General features: G+C 36.8%; 2 protein-coding genes across 2 annotated transcripts; one reads left to right on the forward strand and one right to left on the reverse strand.

Moving 5' to 3' along the window:
* Nucleotides 1-5,835: 5,835 nt before the first annotated feature.
* On the reverse strand, nucleotides 5,836-7,682 carry LOC103451062 (phosphoenolpyruvate carboxylase kinase 2). The gene is made up of 2 exons (XM_008390489.4): nucleotides 6,785-7,682; nucleotides 5,836-6,495 (listed from the first exon to the last, which is right to left on the reverse strand). Exons 1-2 carry the CDS (start codon nucleotides 7,560-7,562, stop codon nucleotides 6,449-6,451), a joined length of 825 nt encoding a protein of 274 aa, XP_008388711.2. The 5' UTR covers nucleotides 7,563-7,682; the 3' UTR covers nucleotides 5,836-6,448.
* A 7,313-nt stretch (nucleotides 7,683-14,995) lies between these two features.
* LOC103451063 (cell division cycle 5-like protein) lies at nucleotides 14,996-20,055 on the forward strand. Its single transcript, XM_008390490.4, has 4 exons — nucleotides 14,996-15,476; nucleotides 15,734-17,443; nucleotides 18,029-18,310; nucleotides 18,979-20,055. Exons 1-4 carry the CDS (start codon nucleotides 15,300-15,302, stop codon nucleotides 19,744-19,746), a joined length of 2,937 nt encoding a protein of 978 aa, XP_008388712.2. The 5' UTR covers nucleotides 14,996-15,299; the 3' UTR covers nucleotides 19,747-20,055.
* The last annotated feature ends 313 nt before the right edge of the window (nucleotides 20,056-20,368 follow it).

Below are 20,368 nucleotides of genomic sequence, written 5' to 3' on the forward strand. Positions count from 1 at the left end.
GTTATTTTGGGTTTCTTTGTAGAATCGTATTCGTTCATTTTATTCACTACAAATAAATGTCTTAATGATTTTGGATTTGTTTAATTTTAGCAAATATGAACTTTAAATAATGGTCTAAAAAATAGACAGTTCAAATCGTTAAAATACATAAAATAAAAGGAAAATTACTGAAAAAGTCTTGAAAATTTTGAATTTTAACGATAAAAACAAAATAAACGGTAAAGTGAATAATACCATGATTGACTTTTTATTATAAAAATATAGTTTTTCGTTAAAGTAAATAGTACCGGAAGCTTTTCGTTAAAGTTCGCTAAAATAAATAAGTATAAGGCATGGACCATGATAAATCGTTATAAAAATGATTCTGTATGTTCGAAACCAGGTCCAATTTCATGTAGAGAAAACTTCAACTCACCTTGGCCCCTTGTAGACTAATATTCAGATTATATAAGCAGTACAAACACGTGCAGCTTAATTATCTATCTACATCTTGTCTTTTATTTATTTTATAAACGCAGTCATATATGCGCCTTTTATTTATTTTATATATTAGATGATCTCTTCATAACACGTAAAATGAACATAACATAATTTGTGTTTTCGATACTAATAAAAACTTTCTCCTCTTGGAAGGTTTTGATCTCGCTAACGATGGAGACAATACATCTTCTCTACGTGAAAGTTAAGCACGACTTCTTAATAAGGTTCTGAGTCAAATTATAGCAGTTTGACTATAAATTCAATAGCAAAAATCAAATTTTTATCCCAAAAAAAAAAAAGAATGAAAAAAGAAGAGAGATAATGCATTTGATAAATTAACGTTCATTAGTTTGTCCGTAATTTGACTTTTATTTTTCTGCAGCTGTATTATATCATTCCATTATTTGGGAGGGTTTTGGGGGCGATGTTACAGAATTAAACTCGAACTTACATGTGTGATCAATGAACACGAAAACGACTATTTATTTTAAATTAAAACAGAATAAAAAGTTTTGATTTATAACGTACATGCACACGTCAGTGATGACAAACATTGTTGGTGGCCCACGCAACAAGAACAGTTCATACGTAAGGGATGACCAAATTTGTGTTTTCCTCCCACAAACAAATGGAATTGGATGGCCAACGTTTCTTGAATTCCACACAAATTAATGGAGCAAGAGACCATATGGTTTTACTAACTTAGGAGAGAAGCTACGATGTCAGTCGCTAATCTTTGTTTTTGCATGATCATGACAATCACGTAATGAGCGATACAAAATGTAGTTATGTAAAAAGTTTTATAACCACGTAATACGTGTTGTAATCACGTTATAAGTGTTAGATGAAGTTGTCATGTGCCACAATTTATTTCGTAGAAAATAAAGTCGTTGTATTTGAAGAGAATAACTTGTATAGAACGGAATCACCATCATGTGGTGTGTTAATTCAATAATACATTACTATGTGGAAAGAAACTTACAGTGACAATGTATTATCGAACACAAAACATCACGTGAAAATAAACTTGTTTTATGTAAGTCCTTCTCGTATTTGAGTCCCACATTAATCTAGTTTCTATGAGTATGATGCCCCATTTGGCAGCATCACTCCAAACTTTCTTGAGCGTAGGTAGGGCAATGTGTCTTTCAATTAGATACCTACTCCACACTGCCAATTTGCCACCCACTTTAGTCACATACATTTGCTTTTATATAAAGAAACAAATTATATGCGTGGGGTTATACCTAATTGCACATGTCTCAAAATTATTTTTGAGGAGATATATTTAGGAATATATTGCAAATTTGTTGACCTCTTTTTCTTTTCATTAATTCCTTGCTCGATTTTGACATTCATTTCAAAGAAATTTGAGATTTTGTTATAGTTAATCCCATTTTTCATCTTGTATTAAAAAATCCCATTTTCAGGGCAGAAATTCGATATTTTTTGTGAGGCTCATTGTATTAAAAATGTATTCAACAATATCGCCCAATTTGTAGTACTCAGTACACCACTTGTCACCTAAATCATTCCTCGTTTTGCAAATCATATTTTATTACAAGTTATTTTAATAAATGCACTAAAATATAGTATACACCTGAACATTGGTCATTGAATCCTTGATCACTAAATCATTAAACACATATTCAACTCTCTGTTACTTTAGTCCATACCATACAACATATCATGGTAAAAAAAAAATACTAATGATATCACATTTTGTAAATCACATATAAATCATCTCTTTAATAGATATAATACCTATTTATATAGTTGACTCTACGTATATTAAAGAGGTAGTTAAAATATGGTCTACAAATGTGGTATTCCAGCCACTTAGTACTACGACATAGTTATATTCTTTTTTCACTTGTAGGTGAGAAGTCTTAGGTTCGAGTCTCGTCAAAGATAAATTTAAACCACATTATTGCTAGCTTATTATGAAACTAAGTTCACCCCTCTCCCTCCTTAATATATATATATTTGTTAAAAAAATGTGGTATCCCAACATATAGAAAGACAAAAAGTCAGAAGACAAGAGCTAGGTAAAAAAAGCAAAAAGAATAGGCTAGAAAAGGCGAGGTAAAACAAGAAAATTGACTATCTCGCTTGTCAATACGAATATCTGTCTTTTTAAATTATTAATTTGTTAAAAAAAATTTTAATAAATGATATTATCTATACCGAACGAAATTAAGGTGAGAAATCCCTCCTCTTATTCTATTCCTCAACTCTTTGAATCCGGCATATCACTTGAGGCAAGTTCAATTGAATCCCCGCAAAAGGAGCCCCAAAACTCACTCTTTGGTTTAGAAGGAAAAGGAGAGAAAAAACAGAAGGTGGTACGAAGCAATTACGGAAGCGCACAGAGACTCGGATAAGGAGATATATCCACGTGAACTTATCATATCACACACAGATGCACACAGTAGTTTTAGTTTATGGTGTGCATCCGAAGTCCAACCACATGGGAGAGGGGCTGTGCGCAGTGCAGTTGACTGCACACTGATCGAGAAGACCAGATTAAACTGATATGATGGGTGACTGATCTGATCATACTTGCCAAGTGTCCTCCTCGTGATTCCAACTATAATATACCTAAACCCCTACACACCTATTTGATTAATTAATTAAACGGAATTGGATTCCATTCGGATTCCACATTTTAACCATTATTACGGTCATAAATTATTTATTTATTTTATTTAAAATTAAACATAAATAGTATTTGACGAAAACTAGTTGTATAATGTACAATGAACGGCTAGAATCCGGAGAGATTCCTCTTTCTAATTAAACAATTAATTAAGTAGTTAAAGAATTACGCGGCTCCAATTTCTGAACCGGATCCCCTCCTGAGCATAGGGACCGGAGCCTGCTGAGCAACTCATCCAGAATCTTGAAATTTGATCAAACGGTTCCAAATAGAGGACTTCTCTAAAATTATAATAATTGCAGTCGTTGAATTAAATTTCAAAGATCCAGATAAGTTGTTTAGCAGGTTTTGATCCCCATGCTCAGGAGGGGATGTCGTTCCTCCAATTTCAACATTATTGTGGTTGTGCCACAGCAACCAAGGTTCGTCTACGGAGAGTGTTGTTGGGATTTGGATAATTAATCGTTTAATCTTTGTCTTGTTTATAAAAAAATTTGGTTCTGACCATAAAAAAAAGATTACATTGTAATTTGGTCCTCCTCCAGATGTAGAGTTGTAGACTGCAGGGAGCCTAAATGGTGGGTGGATTCAATATACGTTGGACAGCTCACTTGAGCTGGTTCCTTCTAATATGGACACTTGGATACTGGCGTCATATTCATCCCTTTTGCTAGATTCCGTAATGACATTTCTGAAATTTGCAGCCTGCCCCCGTGAGAACATCGATGAAACGTCATGACAACGGCATCATATTCATCGATGAGGCGTAAAAATGTCTGACCATGCTATTTCAACAACACTTCTCATACTTGACATGTTTGTATACTTTGGTTTCACTCGATTTTGGACAAGGATTGTCTGCCTTTCCATTTTTGGTACCCTCCCGTGTCCTTCTGTTTTGTATGATTACGATTAAGTTACGTCAACATTTTAAATTATTTTTTATAGAGATAATAAAACAAAAATGAATAGTAATATAAAATATTGACGTGGTTTAACCGTGACTACACAAACAGGAGGGCACCAGAAGTGGGAGGGCAGACAATCCTTGTCCCTCGATTTTACGTAATCCTACTTAGTGTCATAATGGCAGTGTAATGTGTAATGCAAAATTTTCTTTTGATATGCATTTCTAACAAGGGAATCGTTGCGTAAATATGTCTGACCATGTCATTTCAACTGTAGCTCACGCCAAACAAGCTTGTATACTTTGGTCTCACCAGACTTTACGTAATCATCCTTAGTGTCATAACGACAATGTATTTGTGTCTTAGAAGTTTCTTTTGATATGCATTTTGATAAGGGAATAATCGCGAAAAGATATCTAATCACGCCATTTCAACAACTCTCAACAAAATATGCGTAGGTACTTTAGTTTCACTCCGTAATCCCACCTAATGTAAAAGTTGCTCTAATCAGTCACTAAATAGAAATCATAGGTCCAAATAAACGTATACTAACACGACTAAGAAAACTTAGGTGCAAACAAACATAGTAAAAGAGTGGGCACACTGATCTAGCTAAATCACCTGCCTAACATGCATCCCAAGTATCATTAAAAAGTCAAAACATCCGTTGATTATGGGTCCCCTATTAGGTATATTTCAATTTTTGTGGCATAATTTGCATATGAACTTCCAACTGTGTACCCATTTCAACTTTTCATGTGATTTAATGGGAGCGTTGATTATCCTTGATTTAAAGCATATGCTATAATATGCCTGCACAAAATATAGTACACTTGCACATGGATATTTAAATTTTAAGGGCACATACTATATAGAAAAACAGTGCTACTAGATTCACCTCATTGTCTTATTTCTACGCCCCACATTATAATCTCATCCATCATACAAAATTAAAAAACTAAAATCCTATTCATCCACCCCAATTATTCCTAAAATAACCTCAAATATCTAAGTCCTTTTTTTTTTTCACCCCAACTGCATCACCAGTCGAACGGCCTCGATTTGAAGCTAGTTGACGTTGGGCTGTGCAGTCGCCGTTGGACATGAGAGGTCCTCTCCTCGAAATTCCATCTACATCTACAACATGCAGATCGAATGATGATAGGTCTATCGAACCCCTAATACCAACTTTATGACAAATATGAACGAAACAATAAACAACCATGGAACGATCTCGAGACGCGGCCGCTGCGCGCGAGACTCACCTGGAATAACTAGACCATCAGCCGCCGTCGTCAATATTGTGGAGGCAGATGGTGGGTCTGAGAACTTAATTTTCTTGGAGCAGTTTGAGATTGACGAAGGGAACTAACGAGGTGTTGGGGTTGGTGATCGAGAGCGTATGGGTTTGACGGTGGTGGTGGTGGTTTGCGATCTCTCTCTCTTTCCCTCTCTGGGGGTTGGACATTCAGGCGACGCCGCCCTGAGATCAGATGTCACCGGGGAAGAACTATGACGGCGTAGGCCTCCTCTGTGATGCAAGCGTGGGTAGGGAGATTTTTCCAGGTCCTTTGATGTAATTTTACAAATGGGTAAAAATGGTAGTAAAAACTTTATAAACTAGTGGAGTAGAAAGATAAGACAACGGAGTGGGTTTATCAGCACTCATAAAAAAATTTCTTACATCCGGCCGGCCGTATACGGCGGTGCACTCGCAAACACAACACAAAATTAAATCCACCACTAGAAAAGAAAAAGAAAACTCAGATTCCGAGTTGAACACTCACATTTCGTAGACACAACACGAACTTATTCCTCATATTCCGAGTTGAACACTCACATTCCGCGGATTCGTACAACGTTTTTGGTACACAAAACATCGATTTTAACTTAAAAAGTAGCACATAAGCTATGGGAGTAGTTTGCTTTCTCACTTCCGAATCTCTGTCTGACCGAAAAAAAAAAATAAAATAACAAGAGAAGGCGGGGAAAGACAAAGGATCCCCATAAACCCCATTTTCTATCTACATTCTCAAGATTCTCTCTCCACATCTCCAGGCTGACTGATCGTCGTACTCTTGACAGTGAACTCGTTCCATGAAAGATTGATTGGAATTGATCATCTTCGCTTGACGGTGAACTCGTTTCATGAAAAACTGATTGATCCATCTCATCTTCTACTGTAACGTCGTTCCATGCAAGTCTTTCTCCTTCTGCTTCTGCTTCCTAGCTAAAAGAGCTCTTGAGAGGAAGAGGGGTTTCCTGGATCCATTGACGGCAGGATTTTCTGTTTTTTTTAGAGAGGAAAGTGGGATTGCTTCGTATTCACATAGATTGGATGGATTTGGGATCTATGTACTTGGATTTGGTTCATTGACATGACTGACCCAAAAGTCAGATTTTAGTCAATTGGATTTGCTTCTCCACCACTTAAGATCCATGGGTGCCCTGAAATTTTTCACAAAGAAATAGACTTTATAAGTAATTATAGCTCGAATTTTAGTTTTCGCGGCTCCAATTAGTTTAAAGTAGAATATCGCTGCTATCAAACCAAAAGAGAAAATTCAAAATCAAGTTTCAAGTTATTGACAGGTGAAAATATACAAAATTTAAAATTTAACAAAAAATCTTAGATTTAAAAAAAAAATGAATTAACAAAAACCCAAATCACAAGATGGAATTTTGGATTAAATTCAACCAAATAAATTAGAAAATTAGAAGAAAGTAAGAAACTTACTAAGTGCCTGGTCAGCAGAAAGTCTTCGGGAAACGTCTCTGGAAATCATCTTCCTCAACAGATCCTTCGCCGCCGGCGATACGGATCGGAAGACCTTCGGCGGAAATCTCAAATTCCCTCGCAAAACCGCCTGGAAGATCTCCGTCGCCGACTCGCCGCAAAACGGCGGAATCCCGCCGAGCATTATGTACATCATCACGCCGGCGCTCCAAACATCGATCTTTTCATCATACTCCCTGCCCATCAGCACCTCCGGCGCAACGTAGTACGGCGTCCCGACCACGCCCTCCATGACCCCGCCGTCGCCGGCCCACTCCGCCGACCCGAAATCCGCGAGCTTCAAATTGTTCTTCGAATCAAACAGAACATTCTCCGGCTTCAAATCCCTATGAACCACGCCGAGGCGGTGGCAATGCGATACGGCCTCGAGCAGCTGCTTCATGATCGCGGCGGCCTCGGGCTCCGAGAGCGTGCGCTTCACGACCCGGTCGTAGAGCGTTTCCTGCTCGCAGAGCTCGAGCACCATCGCGAGCGAGTCCTCGGTCTCGAAGACGTTAAAGAGCTTGAGAACGTTGGGGTGCGGAGACAAAAGGGTCATTATCTTGGGCTCCTTCTCGAGGCACGCGCGGTCGGTTTCGTCGGTAAGGACCGATTTGTCGATGATCTTGCATGCGACGAACTCGGCCGAATCCGGCGAGAAGGCTCGTACGATCGTGCCGAACCGGCCGCGGCCGATTTCTTCGAAGAGCTGGTAGGAGTTCTTCAATGTGTCGTACATTTGGGGGGATTTTTCGATTAAGGCCGTGTTTGGGTGGTGAAGTTTTGGGCTTTTTTTTGTTGTTGCAGGTTCTTTGGGGTTCTGAAGATTTATAGGAGGAAGAAAAGTGGAATACTCCGAAGAATATTCGGTTTGGTGGGGTAAAGGTGTAAATTTACTGATGTTCCCAGTGGAAATTGGACGGCTGCGATGTACGGTACACGTTATGTCACATGACGTTAATACCCCTGTTTGTTTTTGCTTAGGTTTCAGTGTGCGGAAATGGAAAAAAGCCCAATTTGGGAAAATTGGTTTTGGTTCCAGAAGAACCTTCAAGAAATAATTAAAAAGGGAGGATATTCCTTAAACCAAAACGAATTTTATTATTTTTAGAACAAGTTTAGTAACCATTAACAAGTATTTTCAGTGCCGGAGCCCGATCCAGTACATTAAGAGTCATAATAAAAATGATTGATTTTTTTTTATATTTTATATCCAACTATTTGTGTTATGTCAGTTGGTGTAACAGGTACACTGAAAAATCTCTTCTTTTACTGTATTTTTTTTAGTGTTGAGGTGTGAGCGATTATGAATTGTTTATTGAAACGGAAAAATATTATGGTTAATAAGTACGGTTTAATTGTATAAAAATAATAATTACATCGGTATGAAATAAACAAGTTTGTTGAGTTTGTTTTTATTTGAAACCCTCTTGTTTTATTTTGGAGTTGGGGTATGACTCATTTGGTTGTCAATTTTCTCTTTTAGAAAAATGAAAATTATAAGATTTATCGAAGATCATACCCAAATCCAATTGTAATCCGTTAAACTGCTTTCATGTAATTGAGATTTCCTTTTTTTTTCTCAAGAAAAGTTTAGAGGTTGGTTTAATACTCTACTTGAATCCAATTTTTTAAACTCAAAAATAATTTTCAAATTTTAGGCCTTAAAAACTTGTTTGGTATGACTATTTTTAAAAACTGAACTCAAGACTAACTAAAAAATATAGTCTATTATCTAAAAACATAAGAAGTGAGTTTTTAAAGTTTTTAAACTTAAACTCACTCATTTCTTTTCTCTCTCTCCTCACCTCTCACTCCAAATCTATCGCTCTTTTCTTCTTTCTCCTCTCATTTTTTTTTTTACCTTTTTGTCTCTCCTCCAATCTGCTTTCTTCATTCTCTCAGTTATTTCTCTCACTCATATTCCTCTCTATCTCGTCTGATCCTCTCTCTTCTTTTTCTTTTCTTCAATCATTTCTTACTTTATTTCCTCATCTCTCCTCTTTCTCCCTCTCAAGCAACCCCCTCTCTTTAGATCTCTTTGTTTAGTTTAAGTCTTAAGATTTAAAATTTTTAAATTACAAACCAATCAAGTTTTTGAGTCTTAAAGAAAATTGTTTTCAAGAAATGTTTTTAAGAAATGTTTTGAGAAATGATAAAAAATTTCAAATATGATACCAAACAGACCCTTAATTATTGGATTTGGATTTAATTGAGTTATGGTCCTTTACACGAGTACTACACTAACGATAGATGATATTTACAAATTAATTATGTGAACAATTTTAAATAAATGGGGTCATTCATTTGGGCTAAAAGAGTGTTCAATACATATGAAGTACATTATCTGAATAGTAGAATACTTCAAAACAAAATATTTGAAACTACAAAATACGAATCTCAAATGTAACAAGAAACTAAAAAAGCAAAGGTGTTTATGTTGGGCACCTTTAGGCTCACATAATGGCGCAAGTAGGAAAAGAAGCCGCAAAAAGCTCAAGAGAGATTGAGAAGCTCAAGGCCAAAGGGGCTTAAAAAAGGTTAACCCCAAGTACTAAAGATATGTGAGGATCGTTCCAACCACCAAAGCCACATAAATTGACGTTTAAACATGAAGTGAAAAAATTTATATGAAGAGTCTAACTTTTGCTGGAGTCCCTTAGTATTCTTCTTACAGAGTATCAGTCTCAAAAGTCCTAGTCATGCAGAAACTTACACACGATAATACCTACACGAAATGCCTTCTTCCCAAGTGTACTTTGGGCTCCACAGTAGCATTAAGTAGCTGTAGCACTTTTCTGCCAATTTGGCATAAACAAAACAAGAACAAGAGAGCACCATCTTGTCTGCTATCACTTCCTCATCCTCTCCACCTTTTGATGAAACTGAAACTGTAGAAAAAGGTAACTCAAGACAAAAATGAAAAAGAAACTAAAAAGAACAAAGTGGAGGAAGCTATTCCGTACTCTTTGCAATGTCACCATCATCATGTGTCGATCGTATGAAAAAACAAACAATAGCAATTGGTCCAGCATTGCATGCATTTTACTCACTCAAAGCATGGAACTGGATGATGATCGGATGTCACTTTCTCCATGAAGGTGGAGGCTGCCGTGGTCCGACCATTTTTCATAGGTGTCTTAAAGATAAGGATAATGTTCATTCATATATTTTTCTGTCTATTAATTAACAAACTATTTAGTCTTGATCGTCGATGTATTATGTTCATGTAACACCAAATACGCTTGCAGGTATATGTCTAGTTGAGTTTGCTATAGCAGTGCGTTTCTTCTGCGGCAATGAAGTTTGAATTTTCTTTTTGTAATTTAGATAAACTTAATACAAAACATTGATTGTATCAAAACACAAAAATACGCATCAGTACTTAATGCATAAAACTGTGACATTTTATCCGTTTGATTATAACAACAAGAGAAATGATTTTATACCCTTCATATAAAATAAGGAAAACTAATGAAAATGATTTGAAAACTTTGAGTTTTAACGATAAGGACAAAATAAAGGGTAAAGTGAATAGTATCATGATTGACTTTTTAGTGTAAAAATGTGGTTTTTCGTTAAAGTGAACAGTACTGGGAGTTTTTCGTTAAAGTTCCCTATAAAATATAGCTTGCTTTTCTTTAAAAAAAAATTGATTAGTTGGTAGTTTTATCACAGCAAACCACATTTTTGAGAGATGGAAATGATTTTATACCTTTCATATAAAATATAGCTTGTTTTTCTTTAAAAAAAAATTTGATTACTTGGTAGCTTCATCACGGCAGACCACATTTTGAGAGTTGGAAATGATTTTATACCTTTCATATAAAATATAGCTTGTTTTTCTTTAAAAAAAAATTGATTAGTTGGTGGCTTCATCACTGCAGACCACCTTTTTGAGAGCTGGAAGGATTTATAGAGACATTTCAGTCTCTTACTGATTACCATGTGTGATTCACTAGGACCAAGAGTCAAACCCCAAAATGTGTCGTGGAATACAGACCTAAAATTCTTTCCAACCACTTAACCATTTGTGATAGTTATAAAATATCACTTGTTTTAAAACACTAAATACGCTTCATACTTAATGCTTAAATTTGTGAAATTTTATCCATTTAATTCTTCTTGTGACAATGAGTGAAGTGACGTTAATTAATAAGCTATCGAAAGGTATCAAAAGTGGGGGGACTGGGTAACATGCACTTTATAATTATTGGAGAAGCCTCCACTATGTCATTGTCAACTTTTCCAAAACCCTAATCTTCTTTTGTTTGAGTGAAATTATATTCACACATTTCAAATTATTTTTCTTACATTTTTTTAATTTTTTAATATTTTCCACTCACTACTAACACTTGATAGAAAAATATTAAAATATTAAAAAAATGTGAAGAAAGTAACTTAAGGTGTGTGAATATAATCTCCCTTGTTTTATTTTCTCTTATTGCTCCTAATTTTTATAACCTAAAGTTATTGCTATATTTTTAACAATTCACTGAATAAAAGTTAAGTGCATCTTTAAAGATGTAGAGCAACACAATGGAGATATGTTTAGGGGAAAATATAAGGACCAAAACTTTTAAGATATTATGCTTAAAGTTAATTAATTAAGTAGTGCAAAAGCTAACTTCATGATTAAATTTAAGGAAACTTTAACGAAAAGCTTCCGGTACTGTTCATTTTAAGAAAAAATCATATTTTTACACTAAAAAGTCAATTCTGGTACTATTCACTTTACCTTTATTTTGTCCTTATCGTTAAAACTCAAAATTTTCAAATCATTTTCATTAGTTTTCCTTAAATTTAAAGATAACTACTTTAGGATGTACTGCTGTGGAGATAAACTCAACATTCAGGCAAGCGGCCTGGTGATGTGGTAAGTATTAGTACGCCCTGCAAAGTCACAAATTGATCTCTTTTTTTTTTTTTAAAGGAAAAAAGAGAACCACGACAATTATCCTTTTCATTTGAACCAAAGGGAAATAGGAAAAGTATCCAGCGTTTTCTCTTTTGGTGAGCAATTTAAGCATGCTGGATGTCGTCATGCATCACGTTAAACATGTCATTATTTTATGTTAATCACTAATCCTCGGTTTCATTACTTTGATTTTTCAAAAATGCTTGACGTTACCTGACTGAATGATTTAGCTAGATCAATTATTTAGATTCTAATGTAAGCACAGTATGCTTCTTTTACATGATTAACAATTCCCTATCATATTTCAGTTGCTTGAGTAAGTGATGATGTAAGTTCTATAGAGAGCTATACACTTGTTTAGATCTTGTTAAAGACGTGAAATTATTAGAGATTGGAATTGACTATGTTTGTTAGATGATAATTAAGGAGTTTGTATAATTAGGGTTACTAGCAAAAATAGTGACGATAATACTCGAATACTTCTTATGGATATGAATGATGGATGTTCTCTGTGATAAGGCTTAAGTTGATAAGGATCACACAATGGGAAGTGTCCTTCTTGATCACCATCAAGGGTCCCTGCACTCTCTCTACACACGCAAGAACACAGAAACTCAGGCCCCATTCACTGAGCTATTGCATACAGAGAGAAGAGCAGCAGAAGAATCGTAACCCTAGCGAGAAGCCTTCTTCAGGTAAGTGGTTACTGTGGTACTGTGAATATGTATTCCGTTTCCATTGTTACATATATAAATATTCTTATAAGTGAGCTAGTATATAGTTCAACTTCTGATTATTATAAACAATGGGGAATATGAGTTTGCTCACTCACTGTTAGATTTGTTTAAATTTAGAGATTTGTGTTTAGCTAATATACAAATCTCGAAATATAAACTCGTCTTTAATAATAGAGTGGTGAACATTAACACCATTTGACGAGAGACTTTCTAGTGTGTCAGGAATATAACCCAGTATACAAGTGTATACAGTTTAAAGGAAACTTGAAATAAAAAAAAAAATTCAACCAATTATTACACCAAATGTACCGTGAGCAAAAGTACACTCAACAACTAAATTAGAGGAATTCCCCAAATAAGTTTAAGTTTTTTCTTTTTTATTAATTTGTTATTCCTTTGGGGGAAAATCCATTGATAAATGACATCTCATAATAATTAAGCAGTCAATTATTGTTTGTTTCTTGGCCAAAAAAAAAGGAAAATTAATGAAAATGGTTTGAAAACTTTGAGTTTTAACGATAAGGAAAAAATAAAGGGTAAAGTGAATGGTACCAGGATTGACTTTTTAGTGTAAAAATGTGGTTTTTCGTTAAAGTAAACAATACCGAGAGCTTTTCATTAAAGTTCCAAAAAAAATGTTTGTTTGTTCATTTGTTTTTTTTTAATACATCGATATTTTTACATACTAAGGGGAGCATGAGTTCAGCTAAGCCACACAATAGACAACTTAATTTGATATTGAATTCGTCATCTACAAGATTCGAACCTAAGACTTTTCACTTCACTTGGAATACCATCAGCTGTACAAAGTTGACATCAATGAACATCTTCTTATCCTTCTATTTAATATTATCCCTTAATTTTTCTTTGATTTATTCGAAACTATTTCCTTAAAATATAAAATATATGATGATCAATTGATCACGACTAGATACTAGATAGTATGGCATCACTCAATCGATATATACGTCATGCATGGATAGTAGATGTATAAACTCGAGAGAGATGAGTTTTATACATGACGTAATATTATTAGTGGGTTTTTTTTTATCAAGATTGCCCCTGAAATTGAACATTCCAATCAAAATGAAAAATAGAAAAACAATCAATTTGGTCCCTGAAAATGGGTTTGTATAAAATTCATTTCATAGTATATATACTTAATTGACTTAATCGTCTTAGTATATATATATATATAGAGTGTTAGGTTTGTACATATGCATTCCGGGTTCAAAACTTCCCCTTTTCTAAACTAATGTAATAGTTTGTAACCCAATCTCTACTCTTAATAATAGACTTAACAGTAAAATTAAAAAAAGAAAGTGTGACTGAATCATCATCCTAGAATTAATCGATGTTGTTGAGTACTGTCTTTAGATGGTCCGCCATCGCGTCAAGATTGCCCGGCCGGACATACAATGAAATAAAGAATTACTGGAACTCTCGCTTGAAGAAGACGAAACTCGAACGTCAATGTCCGAGCTAACATGCATCAATTTTCCCAATACAAGAAGCATCAGGAACCTTTTTTAGACTGGATGACAATCATGGTCATCAGAAGCACTTGTTGTCAAAAAGTACTTTTCCAGGGTTAATTCAGCCTCCTTTCTCTTCCAACGCTGCCATACCGATCCCGAAAAATGTTGGTGACCAATATTGAAGACATGGATTTCTGATACGACCTATTTGTAATAGCATGAGAGCCTTCAAAGTGTAGTACTGCATGCTGGAGATGCATAGCAAAGGTAGAGTGGCAGAAAAGTTCGAAATTTTGGTTTCAGTTTTATAAAGGTTGTGTTAAATATGGTTAGCATTATAACAAATATATGAATGAGAATTTCAATATACAATGAAGAAGAGACTATGAAACAGTGTTGGATCTAGAATTTTAAGGTTGTGTACGTTAACAGTGCGTGTAGCATGCAAAAAAATTCAGATGAGGAAAGTTGTTGACCACTTTGTGGTTCTATTGTCATATGCATTCATGCATGTCGAAAAATGCCAAACACCGAGTGTTGTTAACATACCCTACCGAATATTGCCAATATATTCCTTAGAAGGTATTTTATCAGTTACTTGATGGACACAAAAATGTTCCATGTTAGACATTTAATTCGCAAGGAACCTTCACATGTATTTTTTCCGGCCTTTAGAGGATTCTGAGACCACCTAGATCCCTATGTGGAACTGTCCATGCCAAGAAAACCTGTGACTTTTACGTAATGATAGTAATTCATGTTGTGCATGATAGTTGAGGGATACTATTAGCTCTTTCATACTACAATGTTGCACGATGATCAAATCCGTTTGCTTTCTTGTTCACCCTTGTACTATCAAATCATAAACCGTTTAACAGTGTGATTAACATTCTCGACGTGGTACTACTGTCATTCAGCCCAATCCAAAATAACTGCACCCAAGATCAAATAGTTTGGGCTGGTCCAATATCAAACCCATATTTCATATCTGGGTCGGGTCGGTTGGGTTAAAACCATACCGACTCGCTAATTTCTAATTGTAATTCCCCTTCCCTCCTCCAAAACGATTAGTAACTTTTTTTTTTTTTTTCAGATCTCCAAATTTTATCCGCTCTTCTCAAATTACAGAGAGCTGAAATATCACAGTGGGAGAGGGGAGAGAGGAGAGATAGAGAGATGTGCCCGCGCGCAAGGGTGTTATCAAATCCAGAAGTCGCCGATTCTTAAACCCCCTAGGGATTTTCCGATTACCTTCTCCGTCGCGTCCCAGTCGAAAAACCCTAGGGTTTTGGGTACCAATCGTCAATTTATTAGGGTTTGAATCGAAGAAGAAGTAGGGCAAGATGAGGATTATGATCAAAGGAGGCGTGTGGAAGAACACGGAGGATGAGATCCTCAAGGCGGCGGTCATGAAGTATGGGAAGAACCAGTGGGCTCGAATCTCGTCGCTCTTGGTTCGCAAATCCGCTAAGCAGTGTAAGGCGAGATGGTACGAGTGGCTCGACCCCTCCATCAAAAAGGTAATCTTTTGCTTTACTTTTTTGATAATTTTTATGCATTATTGTGATTTGTGTTCTGTTTTGAATGTTACATGGTGAAAAATTGCTACTTGAGCTCTTAGGTTTTGTGTGTCGATTGTGGGAACCGATTTCGATTAGGGTTTATAATGTTTGGTTATGCTCGCATTCATTTTGGATGCTTAAATAATTGATTTGCAATGAGGTGGGAGAAAGTTATGAAATTTGTAATGCTGTTCATTAACCCCCGATTCTTGCAGACTGAGTGGACTAGAGAAGAGGATGAGAAGCTTCTGCATCTTGCTAAGCTCATGCCTACACAATGGAGGACCATTGCCCCGATTGTTGGTCGTACACCGTCACAGTGCCTAGAGCGGTATGAGAAGTTGCTTGATGCAGCCTGTGTTAAGGATGAGAATTATGAACCGGGTGATGATCCACGGAAACTGCGGCCTGGAGAGATTGACCCAAATCCCGAGTCAAAGCCTGCTCGTCCTGATCCTGTTGATATGGATGAGGATGAGAAGGAGATGCTTTCAGAGGCACGAGCTCGGTTAGCAAACACTAGGGGAAAGAAAGCTAAAAGGAAAGCCAGGGAGAAACAGCTTGAAGAGGCCAGAAGGCTTGCTTCGCTGCAGAAAAGGAGAGAATTAAAGGCTGCTGGCATTGATACTAGGCAGCGAAAGAGGAAAAGGAAGGGAATAGACTACAATGCGGAAATTCCCTTTGAGAAGAAGCCTCCTCCAGGCTTTTATGATGTTGCTGATGAAGATAGACCAGTGGAGCAGCCTAACTACCCTACGACTATTGAGGAACTCGAGGGGAAGAGAAGGATTGATGTGGAAGCACAGTTAAGAAAGCAAGATATTGCTAAGAACAAAATTGCTCAAAGGCAGGATGCTCCATCAGCTATACTGCAAGCCAATAAGATGAATGATCCGGAAACAGTTAGGAAGAGATCAAAACTAATGCTTCCTGCACCCCAAATTTCGGACAATGAATTGGAGGAAATTGCAAAGATGGGTTATGCTAATGATCTTGCAGTTGAAGAATTCGCTGAAGGTAGCGGTGCAACTCGAGCTCTTCTTGCAAATTATTCCCAGACACCAAGGCTAGGAATGACACCTTCACGAACGCCTCAAAGAACACCTGCTGGTAAGGGTGATGCTATCATGATGGAAGCAGAAAATTTGGCCAGGATGAGAGAGTCACAGACACCATTATTAGGAGGAGATAATCCAGAGTTGCACCCATCAGATTTCTCTGGGGTCACTCCTAGAAAAAAGGAAATTCAAACGCCAAATCTGATGCTTACTCCTTCTGCAACTCCTGGAGGTGGTCTTACACCTAGAACAGGTCTTACGCCTAGAGTTGGCATGACGCCATCAAGGGATTCTTTTGGCATGACCCCAAAGGGGACTCCCATTAGGGATGAGCTTCGTATCAATGAAGAAATAGATACACCTAATAGTGCAAAACTGGAGCAGCGTAGAAACTTGCAGTTTGGTTTTGGCAGTTTACCACAGCCTAAGAATGAGTACCAGATTGTCGTACAACCAGTTCCAGAGGATAATGAAGAACCTGAGGAGAAGATTGAAGAAGACATGTCTGATAGGCTAGCCAGAGAAAGGGCCGAGGAAGAAGCACGCCAACAAGCATTACTTAGGAAGAGATCGAAAGTATTGCAGAGGGAGCTCCCTAGACCTCCTTCTGCCTCATTGGATCTCATCAGAAATTCCTTGATAAAAGCAGATGGAGATAGGAGTTCATTTGTTCCTCCTACTCCTATTGAGCAGGCTGATGAAATGGTTAAAGTAGAACTTCTTAGCCTACTAGAGCACGATAATGCCAAGTATCCGTTTACTGAGAAAGTAGACAAACGGAAAAAGAAAGGTTCCAAGCGCAGTGCCAATGGACCTACTACTTCTGTCCCTGTGATAGAAGATTTTGAAGAAGATGAACTGAAAGAGGTATGTTTTTAGTTCCTCTTATGTGTTATTCCTTTTCTTTAAGTGGTGATTTTTTAAGGTTATTTTTATCTTGTTTTCATATGTATCCAGTTTCCACCCTTATATTGTGGACACAGATGCTTGGTCGTGGTGGTACTGCCTTTGTTTCTTCAATTCATTTTCTATTGATATAGGATAGAGAATGGTTCTTGTGTATCTGGGTTGGCAAACATCTTATCATGTTTAAGCATTACGTTTTGTTGAGTAGCAATGGCACTGTTAAAAGCAGCTGTGTGGGTAGGGTGATATATTTTGATCTGTTAAAATACATGAATTCATAATTCATGTTTATGTATCCCAAGTTTCGACATAGATTCTTATAAAAAAAATAATTTATGTATATCAGCATACATATGATAAAATATTTTTCTTCCTGTGCAGAAATATCTGATGTGTTATATGAGAGAGTGAGACTAGTATTCAATTCAATTCATTTGTTGACTGTTTATATTTTGACCTGACGTCTTTTGATTTTACAGACTACCTTTGAGCATGTCTAATGATTATATAGTTCCATGTTTTTTATGATCGCCATGTTATATGCAGGCTGATTCATTGATAAAGGAAGATGCAGAAATTCTTCGTGTTGCAATGAGGCATGAAAACGAAACCCTAGATGAATTTGTTGAAGCACACAAAACTTGCCTGAACGATCTCATGTACTTCCCTACTCGTGGCGCTTATGGTCTATCAAGTGTTGCTGGAAATATGGAGAAGCTTGCAGCTTTACAGAGTGAGTTTGAGAATGTGAAGAAGAAGATGGATGATGATATCCAGAAGGCAGCAAGCATTGAGAACAAGGTTAAAGTTCGCACATATGGTTATGAGGTATGCTTGCTGAATCTTTTGATTATAGAAACGTATTTTTTTTGTTAGAGCAAGGGCTTTGGGTGCATCTTTTTCGAACATGTTATGCTGATTTCTTGGGTTTTTACTCTAACTTAAGCTTACATCGTTAGTTCCCTTTGAGAGTTGAAAGTGGGCTTTTTATTACTTAAATTTTAGAACTGTCAATTAACAGAAATTTTGCAGCACTTTCAAAAATTTGAGCATTGTGCAAGATTCAGAGGCATTAGTCTTGTAATATAAAATTATAACCTCTGCTAATCTATGAAAGACCTCATACTTTAAACAATTATTCAAAGAAATGATGCTGGACATTGGACTCCTTATATTTAACCTTTGGCATTGAATAAGATTCATCACCATCTGATGTTGCACAGAACCCAAAACATTGACATATAAAGTTGCTAAAAAGAATAGAATGATATCCGCACACCCTTTTTCTCCTTGTGCCACCCTTTATTTCTGCCTTTCAATTCTCCGCTGATTCACTCAATCCAAAGGCCAGAAATAAACAAGTGACTGCAATAGGAGAAAAAAGGGTGTTGCAATCCCAGAGAAGAATACCCTACAATTACCTTTGCTGCATTTCATCATTTTTTTAAGGCCAAATTTATAGATTATTAACTATTTGCACTTTTTTTATTGTCCAGATGCGGGCTAAAGAGGGTCTCTGGCCAAAAATTGAGGAAACGTTTAAGCAGATCGACACTGCTGCAAAAGAACTTGAGTGCTTTAAAGCTTTACAGAAGCAAGAAAGATTAGCGGCAACACACCGGATAAATAATATCTGGGAGGAAGTTCAGAATCAAAAGGAGCTTGAGCGGCAACTACAGAAGCGGTATGGCAATCTTGTAGCTGAGGTGGAAAGGGGACAGCAGCGCATGGATGAACTCAGAGCAGAAGCAGAAAAACAAGAAATTGCAGCCAGGAATTCTGATCTGGAGTTGGCTGAGGCTACAGCAAATGTGACTGTTCAACAGACAACTGAAAATCCTGATCATGTAACTGCTTCAGACGAGCCTGGAAATGCTGTTCCCGGTGGTGCATCTCATGTTGAAGGAACAAATCAACAAATGGATGGTGTGCAAGAACAGGCTTCAACAGGCCCAGAAGGTGATATGGACAATGATGCCAAAAAGGTTCATGCGACGCCAGCGGATGATGTAAACTTACCTGATAACATGCCTTCTGCTGTTGAGGGAGATAACGTTTCCGACAGTGTGGTTGCATCTGAAAACCTGAAGGTAAATGATCCTGATGTATGTAAGGATCAAAAAGTTGAGATGCCACAGAACGTGACAGAAATTGAAGGCACTGTCCAAGCAGCGGGGGACGATGGTTTTGCTAACGGGACTGCCGCGATTGTTTCTGTTGAGGGAGAGGTGAATTCAACTGAAAATGCAGCACCACAAATCTAAGCTCTAGTGAACTCAGCCTGGTTTCGGTGATGAGCTTTAGCGAATCAAAATGTTGGAACGGATTACCAGGTGCGAGCAGGTTACAGATACGCTATAGTAAATCGAAAACTGTATCCTGGCTCATGAATTCGGGATGTTATTGTCATTTTCGATTTCAGAACTCTGGAAAATCCATATGCTTCATCTGAAAGAACAATTAAGATCGTTTCTGGTTTTTTTACGGTGTAACTGTTATCAGATTGAGGAACTATATTATTGTTGACTGAAAGAAAAGAGATTTAAGAACTTGGAATCTCTTTGTTTTGAGAATCTAAGTGGGTTGGTAGTAAGGCAAAGGATCTAGAAAACTCAGGGTTTAAACTTTGGTATTCGGGCACAAATAGAACGAGAAACGGTGTTGGCATCATCGTGGACAAGACCTTGACACAAGATGTTGTAGATGTCAAGAGGGTAGGAGATAGAATCATGGCAATCAAGATTGTAATAGGACAAGAACTTATCAATGTGATTAGTGCGTACGCACCTCAAGTAGGGTTGGATACGAGTTCGAAGGAGAAATTTTGGGAAGACCTTGGAGACTTGGTGCAAGGAATTGCTCAGACGGAGAAGTTATTTATAGGAG

The sequence above is a fragment of the Malus domestica genome, chromosome 12, assembly GCF_042453785.1.
Source record: "Malus domestica chromosome 12, GDT2T_hap1".
NCBI lineage: Eukaryota > Viridiplantae > Streptophyta > Magnoliopsida > Rosales > Rosaceae > Malus > Malus domestica.